A 16454-nucleotide genomic window follows, 5' to 3' on the forward strand; every position below is an offset into this window, starting at 1 on the left:
GGTCATAGAGAGATGATTAGATGTTGCTCTTAAGCAGAATGCTGTTTGTCTGCCAACAGACTAAGTGGCTCTTGAAGAATATCCTCATGTAAAAGCACTGGAAAATTATTCAATGTGGTTCTTACTTTTACTTGTGCGGTGGCAGACTGCAGGTTGCTGATGTTTACTTGAGCAGCTGAGTGCAGATTCGAGAGCATGCCCTCACTCCACTGGGAGAATTTAACCAGGGCCTGGTCGAACTGCTCAACCAGAGAGAGGTGGTTCTGAAGGTCTTCGATCCTGGGGGCAGAATGGCAGCAGAGTGAGTCAAATCAGTGAACAAAAGAGCAGCTTTAACCAGCATTTTACTTCATGCTAGGGATGCATAGATGCAGTGGTTTCACAAAGTTATTAGCCAATATTGCCCCTTCTGACAAACATAAGCTGTTGGCAAATAATGTGGGAATTAACAGATATCAAATCCAGATTTCTTTGTTGTTGTGTCCGAACAATTTAATCCTAGTATTTAGCACCCCTAACAGCTGATTTACCAAAGACAGATATCATTGGGCAGAAGATTGACCTGTTGAACAAACTCTAAACTGGTTTCGTGGTTAAACATAAGATAAAGTGTTGGCATTGTTGGAGTGTTAAACTGAATGCAGTAATGAAAAAACAATCGGCACTGGTATCAGCCATTGGCTAAATTGTCATTTTAAACATCAGCATCAGAGGATTTTTATAACCAGTGCATTTGTACTGCATACATCTTAACATTTTATTATATTCAGGCTGATATGCTACAGATACAATAATGCAATTAAGGCAAGTATTTTGAATTCTGATATTCTTACAGAATTACAGGTTCTCTTTTGAATATAGTGTCTAAATAATCCAAAAGATAGCCAAACGCTTCACTTTAGTAGATGCATGGATTTACCAGTGATATAATAAGATTCAATGCTCATCATTTACAATGAAATTGTATTATGCGACGATTTGCAGCATTTGATGCAAAACATTTATCCCAATACAAAATTTTGATTTCTTTATCTTGAAGCTCTAGGTGGAAAAACTATGAAAGCTGCCTTACTGTCAGCAAAACAAATAAAAAAGTTAAAGACTAGCAGTTTGAAACCAGTGCATTCAAAAATCCACTGATAATACTGAATTTGTTTAATCCTGCTTGTCTCTGGAACAATATGCGTCAATGTGACATGAAAAAATGCAGTATAGGAAAATATGATGCCATGATCTTACCTTTGTGGAAGGACTTGGTTTTGAACATGCAGCCTCTTCTGCAGAGTCTCCAGCTCGTCTTTCAGCTGCTTTACTCCTTCTTCTGGTGCAGTTGGACACAAAGAGGTCCCCAAAGAAACCAGTTCAGCATAAGCAAGCTCCAGAGACTGGACCTCAGAGTGCAAGGCCTGCAAAAATGTTTGTGCATGTACAATTTTACATCATTTAAAAGAGTTAACAATGCCAAAACAGAAAGAAATTGTGGTTAAAACATTTTATAAGGCTTTGGTTTTGTAGAAATGTAATGTTTGTAATGTACCTGCAAATCTTGTAACTCTGTGCAGAGTTTGACTTTGTCAGCAGACAGATATTGACTCTCTGGTTTTGATGTAGATTCACTCCTCTCCAAGCAGGAAACAAAGTTTGATCGCTGTTTCTCATACCTGAAAAAAGACAAATGCACTTACATACAATCAAATCTTCCTTTTTTAAACTTTTAAATCTTGGTGGTTTTTCAGATATCACTCACTTCTGCCACAGAGAGAGTAGGCTTTCCAAAGTGCTCTGTTTATCCTTTGCCTCCTGTACGTTTCGGTCATAGCTACTGTTCAGTGCTGTCACGGTTCTCTCCGCTTGCTCTCTGTCACTCAGTCTTCGGGCACTAGCTGACAGAGACAGCAAGGTTCCTTTCAGCTTTTCCAGATGTTGACAGGCATCCTGAGAACCAAAAACACAAGACAGTTACCTACACAGCATTGTCTGCTGGCTGGTAAAGCAGCAGTGTATGGTAAAATCAGCTAGTCACCATGTGGTTTTGAAGAGCTTTGTAGGTCTCTGAAGAGGAGGTGCAGGACTTGATAGGATGTTCCAGTTTGGTGTGGAGCTCACCAAGGGAGGCTTGCACCTACAACATGATCAAGATTTATTGTAGACCTTTATCTTCCCTAAATGGTAGCCTTCATAACGTAATGATGCTAAGTTCTACATACCTCCTCAAGGCTATTTTTGAATTTCTGCTGGTGAGAGGAGCTTTCCTCCAGCTGTCCATCAAGCTGCTGTACACTCTCCTTCAGCTCCTCCCAGTACCTGCCAATCTGGGTCAGTCTGGCCTTGATTCGAGCTGCCTCCCCTGAAGACACAAACTGGGCTAGTGCCTGAGAATCCACCTCCAACTGAGAGGGAACCTCGGCTCGCTCCTGAAGCTCTGCACCAACAGCCTGGACGTGAGGGGAAGGATGCAAAACCATAAAAAGGATCAAGTCTGAGAAAATGTCTTAGTCTTTGACAGCTGCTCAGTGGAGGTGAACCAGTACATTTCTGCTAGATGTTAAGGAGCAGTGTTTAATGAGGTAAATTATTACAAAGGTTTGCAGCCTTGTCCAATTCAGGTTTAATAAATGCTAATTTGTTTCATTGCGGCTTCACTAAAGAGGTACACCTAAGACTGAAAGCAAAAATGTGTTTAACAAGCATTTTCTTTGTGTTGAGTACAAAAAGAGCTGATGTATCTGACCTGACTGATTAGATAAGATTACTGTTAGAATGCAAAATAAGACTTGCAAAGCATTATGGCACACAAAACTCTACCTTTACAGTGTTGATCTGTTGCTCAAGAGGAATAGCAGAAGATTTCAGAGTATCCAGCTGCTTTTCCTTCTCAGATATCCACAATGAAAATGTTTCAAACTTAGTTCCAAACTGATCCCACTGAGTTTTCATTGCCTCTAGAGTCTTTACACTGAAACACAAGAACATACAGGTAAAAGTTAGAAATCAGTTAAGATATAGTTTTTAAAAATGTTGTTAAATGCTGGCCACTTTCATATATCATGGGACTGCCTAATAATTCAAACATATTTGTCAGACATAACATGAGACATAAAATCAGTGATCGGTTTTGAGCTTACTAGAAGTTTTGCTGTTACACAAACTTAGGAAAAAAGTAAGGAAACTTTTGTTTGGTAGATTATTTATTTGTTGCAACAATGATTCTTGGCAATGAATCTTATACCCCTGGAAATCCTGTTTATTTCCCATTTGAATGGTGCTATTTTGTAAAGAACATGCATTTGTGGGATGAGCAGCAGAGCTGAGTGTGTGGGTTGCACCTATAAAACATTTGCCAAATCTTCTCTGCCAATGCCAAACAGCTTACTTATTCTGCTGTTGCTATTGACTCTTGTTTTGAGCCTCCTATATTAGATTAGATTAGATTCAACTTAAATGTCATTGCGCATGTCACAGGTATAAAGCAACGAAATGCAGTTTGCATCCAACCAGAAGTGCATAAGCAGTAATAAACAACATATGATACAGTATATACAAAGTGCTAAAGGTATGAATTATATATAATAATATAAATACAATATGTGTCTACATGAATATCTATTAAGTATGTCAAGTATGAATAGGTTATGAACAGGTCATAATTTAAACTTTATGTGATTCTGCAACCAGTGGCAGTCCCATATTTCCACAGTCTGGGACTGAACTCTATCCTCCAAGATGACAAAGCTCGCCCCTACAGAGAGGGGTTTAACAGAGACTGCCTCCAAAATTTGGGAGTGGAGAGGATGGACTGTCCTGCCAGCAGTCCTGACCTTAACCCAATTCAACACTTGTGGGATCAGCTTGGGCGTGCTGTTTGAGCCGGTGACTTTTGACAAATGCTGGTCGAAGAATGGGATGCCATTCCACAGCAGTGTATGACCAGACTGGTGACCAGCAGGAGGAGGAGGTGCCAGGCTGTTGTGGCTGTGTATGTTTTTTTTTACATGCTACTGAGGCTCCTGTTTGTTAAATGAATTAATGTTAAATTGCCAGTCTTGTATCTTCAGGCTTCAATTATCAAATCCACCAAACAGAGTCAATGGTAAAATAAGCTGTTTGGCACTGGCAGAGAAGATTTGGCAATTTTTTTATGGGTGCAACCCACATACTCAGCTCTGCTGCTCATTCCACAAATGCACGTCCCTTACAAATGTACCATTTAAAATGAAATCATATCATTATAACAAAGAGACATTATACCGAACACAAATTGCCTTACTTTTTGTGTTAAGTAGTTTAGAGAATTTATGGCACATGCTTGATGCCCAGGAAAAAATAGGTTCTCTATATACCACTAGTAGCAAGCAAAAAGGAATAACTAGGAAATGGCTCAACAAGGAGCCACAAAAGCAGAATGGATAATGATTGGAAAGAAATATTGTGGTACGGAAAAATTTACCTTTTCCCTAAGACTTTGTCATGAGAAATTCTGTAGGTACTGGTCCAAATAAATAACATTTGTAAACAAAATTGAACTTAGGAAGCAGATAGTTTGTGTATATTATTATGACTGTAATCAAACATCACATTTTTCTTTATCCCTTTGTGTTTTTGTGAGTAACTCAATTAGACTGCATTGGTTTGTCAGTAAAGTGTTTAGCAGAGGTCCTATGCCAAATAAACAGTTTCAGTTCATCCAGAGGATAAGATGGACTACAAATTAGAGTAAACAGACACTTGATATAGTAACCCTTACTTTAAACATAACTGCAAAATGTCTGTTCTGTTGTAAAATTTGTGTAGGGAAAAGGAAAAAGCAACTGTACTGAAAGTAAAGTATGAAAAATGTTTCCAGTCATAAAATAGAGAGCCAGTAATGTGGTATGACTTCATCTGAACAATATATCAACTTGTTTTACGCTCAAAAATATCTGTCTGTTGATTTTCAAATGTCCAATTTTTACTTTGCGATTGTTTTAGTATGCTGCATTTTTCTTCAGAGACAACCGGCTAATGACAAGGCTAAATCTTTGAAAATGCTAACTTAAAACAGGCACCCATATACAGACACTCCAATCCTTGACACACTGGCTGCAGATTTGAATCCTGATTCCTGGCACTGTTTGATGCATGTCTTCCCTCATTTCCCTCTGCCAATATTTCCTATCAATCATCAGCTGACTAATCCAATAAAGGCAAAAAAGAGCAACAAGACAAAAACCCTCATCTTACTCTTTCTTGAGCCCAGCCTCGACTTTGTCCACTTGCTCACTCAGGGAACGAGCTTGTTGTAAGAGCAGAGTCTTGTTTTTTGGACCAAGCTGGATCTCTGTTGTTCTCTTCAGCAAAGTGTTCATATGTGAGGCTTCTGCTTCAGACTGCTTCAACAACACCTGTTAAAAAAGAGAAAAACATTGCTCATATTGTTTTCTTGGCTGATTCATTTCAAGAAGCTCAATTCTGATAGTAAACCACACAGTATGTCGACAGTATTAAAGAAGCAACATTACATACTCTGGCTTGGTCAAGTTCAACAGCCAGGCTCTCTGGACTGCTGAAGTTCAGGTCTCTCTCCATTGTTGATCGTGCCTTATTAACAAACTCATGCACCGCCTCCTGCTGACTGTCAAACTCCTGCCAGGCTGCCAGTGTGACCTGGAGAAGACAGTGCACCAATGTCATTGATAAGAAATCAAATATTCACCTATGACTTTTTCTATCTGACAAAATATAACTAGCCTCATAATAACAAGAGACAATTATAATATCTGTTTTATTTTAGTTCGGTATAACATAAAAAAAGCAGAAAAATTCTATTTTCAAATAGCAGCGATCCTAAATCAAGATCACCATTAAAGGAAGAGACTGAAAATGTCACATGTACTTCCAGTAAATTCTAATGTATGCAGATGACAAGGCCATGTTAGGCTTTTCAGCAGCGGTGATGAGTCAGCATTTTGACAGAAGAAGTACATTTCATATTCTGCAAGCAGCTCAGTGGTTCTGCTGCACTGTAGGAGGCACAGGATTATTTGTATGCACCCTACTCAGTATCTTTTACTTCACATAGTGCAGCCTCACTCACACAGAAAAAAGCAACAGTTTCCATCTCTAGACTCTGACATCCATCCTGTCTATGATCTATTAAAGAAACGCTGAGAAAATGATGGCTGACTCACTGCATCACTATCTTTACAAACACCTGACACTTAGAAAGGAAAGTCCTTTCAGCAAAGGACTTCAATAAGCTATCCTCTCTCCATTCAGTACAATTTTTATCAAATTCTGCTTCCGAAATGTACTACATTTATTATTTACAGCTGCAAAACAAAGTGCTAATCAATAAGGGTTTGCTTAAACTTACTTATTCAGCTTCTAAAAAGGCTCAGAAAATGTTTCCTGGAGGATTACAGCATCACTTGTTCAAGTACTGGTACAGACCAAGTATGGAGACTAGGCTGGTAGTAGGAGAGTTGCCAGGTAGACTCTTGGGCACTGCTGATATGCTTTTAAGGAACTAAATCATGCAGGATTATGTATTTCTGAGAGTTTTATATATACAGAGTAAAAAAAAAACAGAATTTTCCACCAACACTTAATAGAGATCATCATCCTCTTCTTCACATTAATGGACTGCGGTGTCAGATTTATTCATTTTTATTCATAGCCTCTGGGAAGGTTGATGTCACATATAATAAACAAAAAATTTACCAATATAACAGACAAACACATATTGAGGATGATATAGTTTGAAAGGAAGCCTGGTTAAACAAAAATTGCAGAAAAGACACCAAGCGTTTATTGAAATATGATAATCAGAACTTCACAAACCATTTGCCAAGATTTAGTAAAGATTGGTTGTAACAAGCTGAGCCTTCATTATCAATTTGCTGTTAAACTTAGATATTTGGAGCACCAGTGCTTACTTAATCAACTGTAAAATATTTTTGATTAACACAGAGAGCGAGAGAGAGAGAGAGAGAGAGAGAGAGATAGACAGTAAACAACATCAGCCCCGAGGGAGAATTTGTCTTGGGCACTGTATTATGGTCTGCTGCTTCACATACAAAACATCACAAAAACACAGGCACCATCTGACCCCCTCCTTCAGTTACTTCACATAAAACCAATGTCAACCAGTGTCTCTAAAATGTTCATGTAACAATAGTTACCTCAAGGCTTTGCTCCTGTGAATCCATATTCTGCTCCATTTTGCTAAGTGTGTTCTCCAAACTCTGCAGGTCCTGCTGCAGAGTCTCTCCCAAACCTTCCTCAGCCTGGAGCTGCTGACCTCTGTTTATCAGCTGTTGGACATCCTTCCTCTTCAGTTTAAGGCGCTTTAACAGTTGCTGAAAGACATAAATCAGACATAAAGAGTTAAACTATTGTCTTAAAGTTGAAGTTGATCCTTTGCATAAACTATGCTTTAAACACACAGCATGTAAATTCCACTGCCAGGGAGTTCTTAATCAGAACAATAACAAACGAAGGAAAATAGGGAAGTGGTGCTCAGCCCACTTTTGTTGCTTGCTCGAGCCATCAACTATTCAGCTGTTTTCATTTCAAGTAGGTATGCGCAATGTTATCAGCATGTTATAATCATTAGAAGATAAAAGCTTAGTAACTTAAATATCTGTATTGACAGGTATGAAAATTTCTGCTGATATTTACAGAAATATAAGCTGTACATGTTGGCAGTATGTATCATACATTGACCTTAAATATGGGCAGAATATACTACTGTACCATCAGGAATCTGTGGTTGCCTATGGCGCTACACACTCAAGGAGGTGTAGCATGAGCCCTTAATATTTCAATCAAGCCCTAAACCTAAAACAGCTAAATTACTAGACTGTCTACTTCTCTGCTCCTCTCTCAGCTCTGCTTGACTCAGCCTCTCTTTGCGCAGGAAGCACTTAGAGTTCTCTAAAATAAAAAAGTGTATGTACATCTTTTATGGCAGCTCTGTCATGGCAGCCATCGTGACAAAAAACAGACCATTATAACTTCAAAAATAAAGAATTTGGAAACTTAACATTTTTTTTAGGTAAAGTAAGTACTTAACTAAAAATACAGACATATATAGCATAGAAGTAGTCATTTATTCACTAATGTCGACATTTCAGTGAGAACATTTTACATAATGTACCTTTAAACCAATTAAGTTAAGATTAGTTTCCATTTCCAACATTACCTGGTGACCAAGTAGTAGCTGTTGGGCTTCCCGCACTGTTGGACAGTCCAGGACTCTGGTCACTTCAGCCTGAGCCTCTCTTTGCCCTTGTACAAGATCGTCCAAAGTACTCTGTACCTCTTCCCTGAACTGGACACAGTCTCCCACAGCTAGAACCATCTTCTCAGCCTGTAACACACAAGAGAAAAAAAACTTAGAATAAACTTAGGAGTATGGCTTCAGAATATACACAAACCATTAACATTTGATCACAGACTGTTTAATATTTCATCAAAATAGCAAGCAGTGTTCTGTAGACCTCCAGAAGTAATATGATCGTTTTGTGTGTGACACTAGTAAAAGGTGAAAAATTCACCCACCTCTATGAGAGACGCAAGAAGGCCTTTAAAGTCAGTGGAGAGCTTGCTCAGTGTACTTGCTTGCCTCTGGGCTTCGCTGTCAGCACTGATTTCAATGAGGACAGCCATACGGGCTTTCAGCCAGCCAAGATTACCCTCCTGTAGCTCTGCATCGTTTCTCAACTCCTGCAGACAACAAAAGAGTGTCATAGAGTTGATGTTGCCAAAAGAATCATCTGACAATAAGTGTATTTACAGTCTCATCTCCTCAGCAGTGACACTGTCAGGTCAGCAGCTCAACAGATGTGACACATCACAGAGGAGGCGAGGAGAGAACTGTCAGTGGATAGATGGGTTATAGGGAGGTCGGACAAACTCACCGTGATGGTGGTCTTGACCTGGCTGTATTTTCTGGGGTCATTGGCGCGGTTTCTCAGCAGTCTCAGCTGGCTTTCTTTAGATATGAGCCAGCAGGAGAGTTCAGCATACCTGTTTTACAGCAGAGAGAAAAGTGCATTCAAAACTCAGAGAGAATTCAGAATTTATTGCTTGTGAAAGACAAGGTTTAACTTCAGCCCAACACCCTAATTGTGTTTATAACTGACATGCTGTTTGAGTTAAATAGACAAATAAACAAGTGTTGATGATCTTAAACCCCTTTTTCATGATTTTTATAACACTTGTCTTCATAAATAAGAGCTGGTATAAAAGTAGTAGAGCATTTAGATCAAATATTTAAGACGTGACTCAATACTAGAGCCTCATGATGACCACATGAGCTGTGAATGTTCTGGTTCAGACTCCTCCACGTTTACTAGTTTGTAAACTCAAAGAGCATGTTTGTGTTGACCATGAAAACAACATGCACATGGTCCAGTCTTCACATTTCAGAAATGCTGCGGTATTTAAACTCTGTATCGTCTCTCCTCATCTCAAGCGAATGACAGCGACCAAGCATGATTTATCAGGTATGTAATGAATGCTGAATGCTGCCTGGTTCATGAACAATGCTGTCTTCTGTATCCCAAATAGCATTACATCAGCCAGAAAAGGCCAAATCCCATCTTGCATTCTCTACATCATCCTATCCAACATGTGAGTATCAGTAACCCTAAAAGTACAAAACAAACTCAATTTTAACCTTGCATTGTAGTCCTTCCATTTATCTTGATGCTGCATCAACTTCTGATGGGTGTTCTCGATTTCCTCTCGGACCTCAGAGTAGTCTTTTCTTGCTCTTTCCAAGGTCTGGTGGACAGGGTCGCCTTCAGGGAGCTTTTGACAAAGTTCCTCCATCAGCTGCAGTCTTTTCTCACAGATGGACAGGGGGCCCTTTTCCCTAAAGAAGGCCTAATGTGGAACAAAGGCAATCAAAAAGACTTAAAGCAATTATTACAAGACAGCAAATACTTTTCTACTAGTGCTTCATAGAGCGTACACTGCTGATATCAGAGCCTCGGTCCTTCTGGATCATGTTCATCAAAATCTTCCCACACTTCTACACAGCAGTGAATTTGTATTGAATTATTTCACACTGAGTTAATCAATATATGAAACTCAGCCAGCCAGCTAGCATCTCAGTGCCTACCCTGTGCTCCTTGATGAGCCTTTCGCTTCCCATGCTAGCCAGGTGGCGGTTCTCCCGGGTCACCTCCGCCTGACACTCCTGCAGCAGCGCCATCAGCTTGCTCTTCTCCACCTCCACTTTAAGATGTAGGAGGTGAAAGGGGGACTCTGTCTGAATATCCTGGGGATGGAGAAATGCAAGAATTTGGCCAGATTATGAGTAATGTCTGCAGCAAATGCTAAGATTTTTTTGACTGAAGTTAAAAATATGGATCAATATGAGCTAAAATATTAATACATAATAGTGAAGGTTAAACACACACAATGTAAATATTGAAGCCTGGGCATGTTTTCAGTCTGTAAGCTTAACAGCTTGAATTTGTAAAACATGTCATCACAATATCCTGACTGCATGTGATACACATTGCCTTGCATAGTATGTGACATCATTAACTACATTTGTACAAGGGCCAGATTTTGTCTTGACAGGTGCTTTGGGGGCCAGACTTTGAAATTATTAAAATCAAAATGGATATTTTGGTCCAAATAACATATAAATGTATTAGTATTTTTTCCCTATTGCCTATGGGCAACTGATATATTTCAGCTACATATTGCTAAGGCTGCCATGTGGTCTGCACTAGTTTTGACACTAATATGCTGCATCCTCATTGGTGAAAATCACTCTCTCCAAGAGCCTGAAGGGGAAATGTTGACACAAAAAACTGCAGCTTTAATCAGGACTGGACTGATAAGTACATGTTAATCATGCATTATATATGTAAACCTATAATGGCTGACAGGTGGATTTCTGTAAAAAATGGATCACACATTGAGTCATTCTTAATAAAACTGGTGTGGGGATTTAAAGACAAAAATACCCTTAAAACCACAACATCTATTTTCCTCCTTGCATTTTCTAAATTTATGAATCTTCTGGGGGCCGGACTGGGAGTATATGGAGTTATGGCCCCCCTGGTCACTAGTCGATGATCACCAAGTCCTGCATAGCTTTTATGTAACCTTTTTGTTGAAGATTTTTAACATTTCTTTATTTCTATTGGTCCAAAATTGATTAAAAAATAAAAAATACAGTTAAGAAAGATGGAAATATATCATAACTTTGTTTAGATCTACATAGCTGTTGATGATGACAGTTGACAGTAGATGACAAGATGACAGTATGTTTTACTAACTTTCCAGTGTTTGTGCAGTTTCCTGACTGTTTCTTGCAGTGACTGCTGCTCCTGCTCTGGCAAAATGTCTGTGAGCTCATCACACGCCTTAAGGAATGAATTCAAGACCCTCTGATCCAGCTGACCGAAGAAATCCTGCAAGATAACAAAACCTCATGATGTGTCATACCTTGCTAAGAATAATACAAACCTTTAAGTACACTGTGTTATTAAAATGCATACACCACTCTGTGCCAGGGCTGACTGTGGCATTCAGGAAGACAAAAATAACAATGCAATGACCTAGAAACATGGAAATTAGCAAGGCTGTTCTGAGGGTCAAGAACAAAAGCACATCACAAAATTGCAAAGAAAAAATGATGGATAAACTGTACATCTTTAGCTTTGCACAGGTCCAGTGTTCTTACTGTGTGTTTCTTGAGCAGATCCTCTGGGTCGCCTCTCTCTGTCAGACAGTTCTGTGCCATTTTAAGAACCTTCTCCAGCTCTAACCGTGACTCATCAAACCTCTTCATCAGGCTGCTGTTCACCTCCACATGCTTCCGCCACTCTGTAGATTCTTTAATCATGGCCTAAGAAAAGTAAAAATTTTAAAAAGTTTAAAAAGTTCTGAAAGCTTAGTTAAACTGAAAGGGACAGAAACGTGTGAGAATTAGGCTCACTCTCAAAACACCCCTTGCCTTTTCCACTTAGTCCTACCACTAAATTTTGCACATTCACATTTAGGAGTAGGATGAATGGTGGGGTAGGGTGAAGTGCTAGGGACACAGACTCTCCAAAGGCACACCTCAAACTGAGAATCTCCCAGAATGCCTTGTAAACCAATTGCAAGATGATGGCTTAAATGCATAAGGAAGCATACAAATGTTAGGAGTTTCTTCATAAATAATATCTGAAAATTACGATTACCAACTCATATTTTATGTGATGTCGTTTCAATGCATTTCAAACAATCATTTCTAAAAATCACTAATACATGTCACTGACAACAACTGGAACTTGTAGGGTTTTGTAAGTGGGAGATCTCACCAACACCCCTTGTGTCTCTGTTTTGGGGGGCACTGGAAAACAAGGGTTAGAGGCACAAGTAAAAGTTAGATATGTGACTGAGCCTCACTATACCTGTGAGGAGGACTGTAGATCTGACACTCTCTTCTGCAGCAGGCTCATGTCCATGTGCTGGAGGGTTTTACTGCTGCTCATTATTTTCTGAATGGTCTGATGGTTTTTCTCTACTGCTGTCAGACATTTCTTACAGCTGTGTGTGAAGGTCGCCAACTCCTGCAGCATTCAATGACAAGCTGGATGTTAGCCATTTAATTCAGGCCTTGACCTTGAGAGTGAAAATGCTTCTTTGTACTAAAAAGACATTCAGTAAAACTGGCTGAAACTGTGCAGTGGTGAAAATGAATTAGTTACCTGGCATTTCTGTTTAAAGTCCACAGGTCCCTCTGAGTCTGTGGTGCTGGTGATATGACTGGCCTTCTCCAGAGCCTGGTAGAAGCCTGTGATGTTTTTCTCCATTTCTTCCAGTGGAGGTAAAAGAGACTGGGACTCCCTTAGCAGAGGTAAACATCTCTCCTTCACCTATTAGGAGTGAAGTTATTGATCAGATATGAATGACACGTGACCTGTATATTGTTAAATTTGAATCCATGTCACAGAAAGCGATACATTCCTTCTTCAGTACAGCTAAACAAAACTACTGCCTGCAGAAGAATAATGTTAGGCTGCTGTGGGACAGTGGTAGAGTGAGTGGAAGATCAAACCCCTGACTTTCTTCTCAGCTCCTGTGAATGTGGTGTGAATTTATAAGTGTGACTCTGGTGTGAAAGCGATTCGAGTAGTCACATGACAAAAAAAGGGCTACAGGAGCTCAAGCTGACTTACCCTAATTTATTATCCAAATCCTTGAAACAACAGTTTTCATGTTATTAGCATGAGGATTAAAATCAATTGTCCCTCTTTTAATCATGTCTGACATTTTTGATTTGTTCAGCACCAATAACTTCCTTCAAAGAACCAGTGTATATTATAACAGCTCTAAAAATTTCATGTGTATAGTGAAATGTATTCACCTTGTTTAGCTGTTCTTTGATAGAAGCCATCACTTCCATCATCTGTGAAACTTCCTCCTGTGGAGTGTCTTTGGTCAACAGCTGAGCGGTACGGCTCGCTGCCTTACAGGCGGCTTCCATAGCTGGCACTTTGTGCTTAATTTCCTACACCAAGCAAATGATAGGACACACAATCTCTTTCTTATATGTATTTAATAAATCATGCATCTAGAAATAAATCCTCAATACATCCCATTATGCATAACTGACCCATGCTGTGCTTCACAGTGAGCTGTCCCAAAACAGACAGGAGACATACAGTGAATTCAGAAAGTATTCAGACCTCCTTCACTTTTTTCTATTCTGTTATGTTGCAGACAGATGCTACAGTTAAAAAACATTTTAAATCTCATTTATCTACACTCAGTATCTCATAATGACAAAGTGAAAACAGAATATGAGAAATTCTTGAAAATTAACTAAACATAAAAAACTGACATATCACATTTACATAAGTATTCGGACTCTGCAACAACACTGTAAATCTAGCTCAGGTTCCTCCAATTTCTCTCAGTCTTTGCTGAGATGTTTCTACATCTTGACTGGAGTCCACCTGTGGTACATTAAACTGACTGGACATGATTTGGAAAGGCACACACCTCTCTATAGAAGGCCTAACAGCTGACACTGATATATGAGCAAAAACCAAACCATGACGTCAGAGGAAATGTCTTCAGAGCTCAGAGACAGGACTGTTACAAGGTACATATCTGAGGAAGGCTACAACAAATTCAGTTACACTGAAAGTTCCTAATAGCACAATGGCCTCCATAATTCTCAAATGGAAGAAGTCTGGCACAACTAGGATTTTACCAACTCGAAGAGGGAGGCTGCAAACTAAGAAATCTGAAAGAAAATTGACAAAAGTGAAGGAGGTCTGATACTTTTCATATCTATATCTACATCTAATGTCTGCATGGTCAGTGTAGGGCCTCTTAAAAGAATGCAGATCTTAGAGACATATGACCTGGCAATCTTTCAATGGCCACCTCGAGTATTTTGGAAAAGGGTGAAACCTGACCTGATAATGTAATACATACTATATGAGTCTAACTGAATCACTCAGCAGACCAGAGGACTTACATCTAGGGTAGAATGCTGTCTGTCAATAAAATGCATAAAATATAGCTCTTAAGTCTTGTGTGTCTGAGTTTAGTGTCTATAATTCAATCCTAGTGTATCCTAGCATCCACGTTAGGATACGACAGACAATTTAGTAGCTCTTTGGTCACTGTGATTGTCATAAAGGTAGTTATCAAAGGCAAATAAAACATTGTCCTATCACCAAATTAAATTTTTCTTACACTTTTAATTGTATACAAGAGAGATAAAACTCATCTACCCTTTACCTCAACATCTTGAGAAAAGGCTCTGACGTTCAGGAAAGATACTTGGACAGGAGCTGTCAACTTCTCATTTGTTGCATCCATGAACATTTTCAGGGTATTAATCCCATCTTGGTAGTCTTGCCTCAGTTTATCTACCTCGTCAGCTCTTGCATACTGCCAGTAAAATACAGAAAACAGATAATCTTTAAAACTTATGTAACAGGAGTTACTTTAATGTTTTATGACACAGTTGTTAAAAAGAGGATATTAATTACATGTTTGACTTTGACAAACAGCTCCCTCCATCTCCCGTTTAGAAGAAGAAGCTGCTGCTTTAGATCTCTTGAAACTGTTTCATCACAAGTTTCGATAAGGAAGTTCCCAGCATCGTTCATGTCCATGTGCTGCTGCACCCAGTGAGAGAGGTTTCTGAAGAAATCCTAAAAGAAGAAAGAAAAAGAAAGATTGTTTTAATTTAGAACAGTACATGCACACTCTCATGCCAATCACAGCCTAAAACGTTTCTGAGATGTTCCTTCATAGTAAATACCCAAACAAATCATCTTAATTATAGTTGCAGAAAACTTCAACTATGATCAGTTACAGTACGTACACGTTTGGCATTCTCCGACTGATTGAGCATCTGTTCAGCATCTTCTAACCAGGCCTGCAGAGAAGCCACTGTGCTGCTGTATTTCTCCCAGTTAGAGATCACCTCCTCCAGCATGCTGCGGACACTCCGCACCTCCAAAGCCAGGTTCCTCCACTGAGCTGTGGCCTCGTAGAGGAATTTACTTACCCCTTCTGCCTCATCAACTAAAAGAAACAGAATCAGTTCAGTTTAGTTTGAACCGTTTCAGCTGTACAGCATTTGATCATGTCTGTTGATTGGGTGGCCATGTTTGATGCTCCAGCATGTTAGGTCAGAGAGATCATGGTAAAATAGCATTCCAGCTAATGCGATTATTGTTGCTTTTCATGCATAATGCAATATTATGATTCTTCAGTTCTGGGAATTGAAAGGATGTTAGAAAGGAAAAATGCAGTCCCACATAACAGAAGGAAATGACTCAGGAGACAGGCAGAGTTCAGGTTTTAAAGATTGCTGGACTGCATTTAGACTTACCTTTGTTACAGGTCTTAGACCCTGTAACATGAAATCAATAATAAGACTATATTACAAACATAACTTCTTTATACGGTAATATTCTAAGAATGGTAGTAAAACAGAATAAAGTCTTACTTGAACTGTCAGACTTCACATAAACCTCTGCAGCCTGCTTTAGGCCTGTGTAGATGATCTCATACTGCTCAAAGAACCGCTGGCCTTCAACAAAAGTCTGGAAAAGAAAGATAAACATGAGTACACAGAATAAAAAAATGAACATAAATGCAGATCAGTTACAATCACCATAATATCAATACTTGTAACTTACAAGGTAGGTTTGCAACAGCAGTTCAACTGAGTCTCGTCTGCCGTATTTTATTATCCAGGACTTGAGCTTTGACTCAGCCAACACCAAAAAGGCCATTAGTCGGTACTTCATTTCCCAGAATTCCATTTTGATTAAGTGCGCATGTGATGATGTGGATACAAAATTGAACCTGGAAATCCAGCACATAATCATTTTTTTTCTTAATTAGATTAAATCTATTCATTTTATTTTTAAAGGGACTGTGTACAATATTAAACATACATGTTGCCATTTGATGCATTGTACCTGAGT

The 16454-nt window shown here is 39.1% G+C and overlaps 1 protein-coding gene across 2 annotated transcripts in view; it reads right to left on the reverse strand.

The window, feature by feature from the left end:
- Nucleotides 1-16454, reverse strand: part of syne1b (spectrin repeat containing, nuclear envelope 1b) — a 106232-nt gene that overhangs the window by 60681 nt on the left and 29097 nt on the right. The window contains exons 13-38 of one of the 2 annotated variants that reach the window (XM_041811993.1): nt 16164-16332; nt 15971-16067; nt 15854-15874; nt 15341-15543; nt 15003-15167; nt 14749-14901; nt 13361-13504; nt 12702-12869; nt 12405-12563; nt 11690-11854; nt 11283-11417; nt 10109-10267; nt 9662-9870; nt 8901-9009; nt 8542-8706; nt 8183-8350; nt 7161-7337; nt 5503-5643; nt 5221-5381; nt 2806-2956; nt 2208-2435; nt 2024-2122; nt 1748-1935; nt 1538-1661; nt 1240-1406; nt 126-279 (exon numbers count right to left, since the gene is read on the reverse strand). In XM_041811993.1, the coding sequence (XP_041667927.1) occupies nt 126-279; nt 1240-1406; nt 1538-1661; nt 1748-1935; nt 2024-2122; nt 2208-2435; nt 2806-2956; nt 5221-5381; nt 5503-5643; nt 7161-7337; nt 8183-8350; nt 8542-8706; nt 8901-9009; nt 9662-9870; nt 10109-10267; nt 11283-11417; nt 11690-11854; nt 12405-12563; nt 12702-12869; nt 13361-13504; nt 14749-14901; nt 15003-15167; nt 15341-15543; nt 15854-15874; nt 15971-16067; nt 16164-16332 (3979 nt within the window). The remainder of the gene's footprint in view (nt 1-125; nt 280-1239; nt 1407-1537; nt 1662-1747; nt 1936-2023; nt 2123-2207; nt 2436-2805; nt 2957-5220; nt 5382-5502; nt 5644-7160; nt 7338-8182; nt 8351-8541; nt 8707-8900; nt 9010-9661; nt 9871-10108; nt 10268-11282; nt 11418-11689; nt 11855-12404; nt 12564-12701; nt 12870-13360; nt 13505-14748; nt 14902-15002; nt 15168-15340; nt 15544-15853; nt 15875-15970; nt 16068-16163; nt 16333-16454) is intronic. The other variant, XM_041811992.1, reaches the window with a different exon arrangement.

This window comes from Cheilinus undulatus, linkage group 18, assembly GCF_018320785.1.
Source record: "Cheilinus undulatus linkage group 18, ASM1832078v1, whole genome shotgun sequence".
Classification (NCBI taxonomy): Eukaryota; Metazoa; Chordata; class Actinopteri; order Labriformes; family Labridae; genus Cheilinus; species Cheilinus undulatus.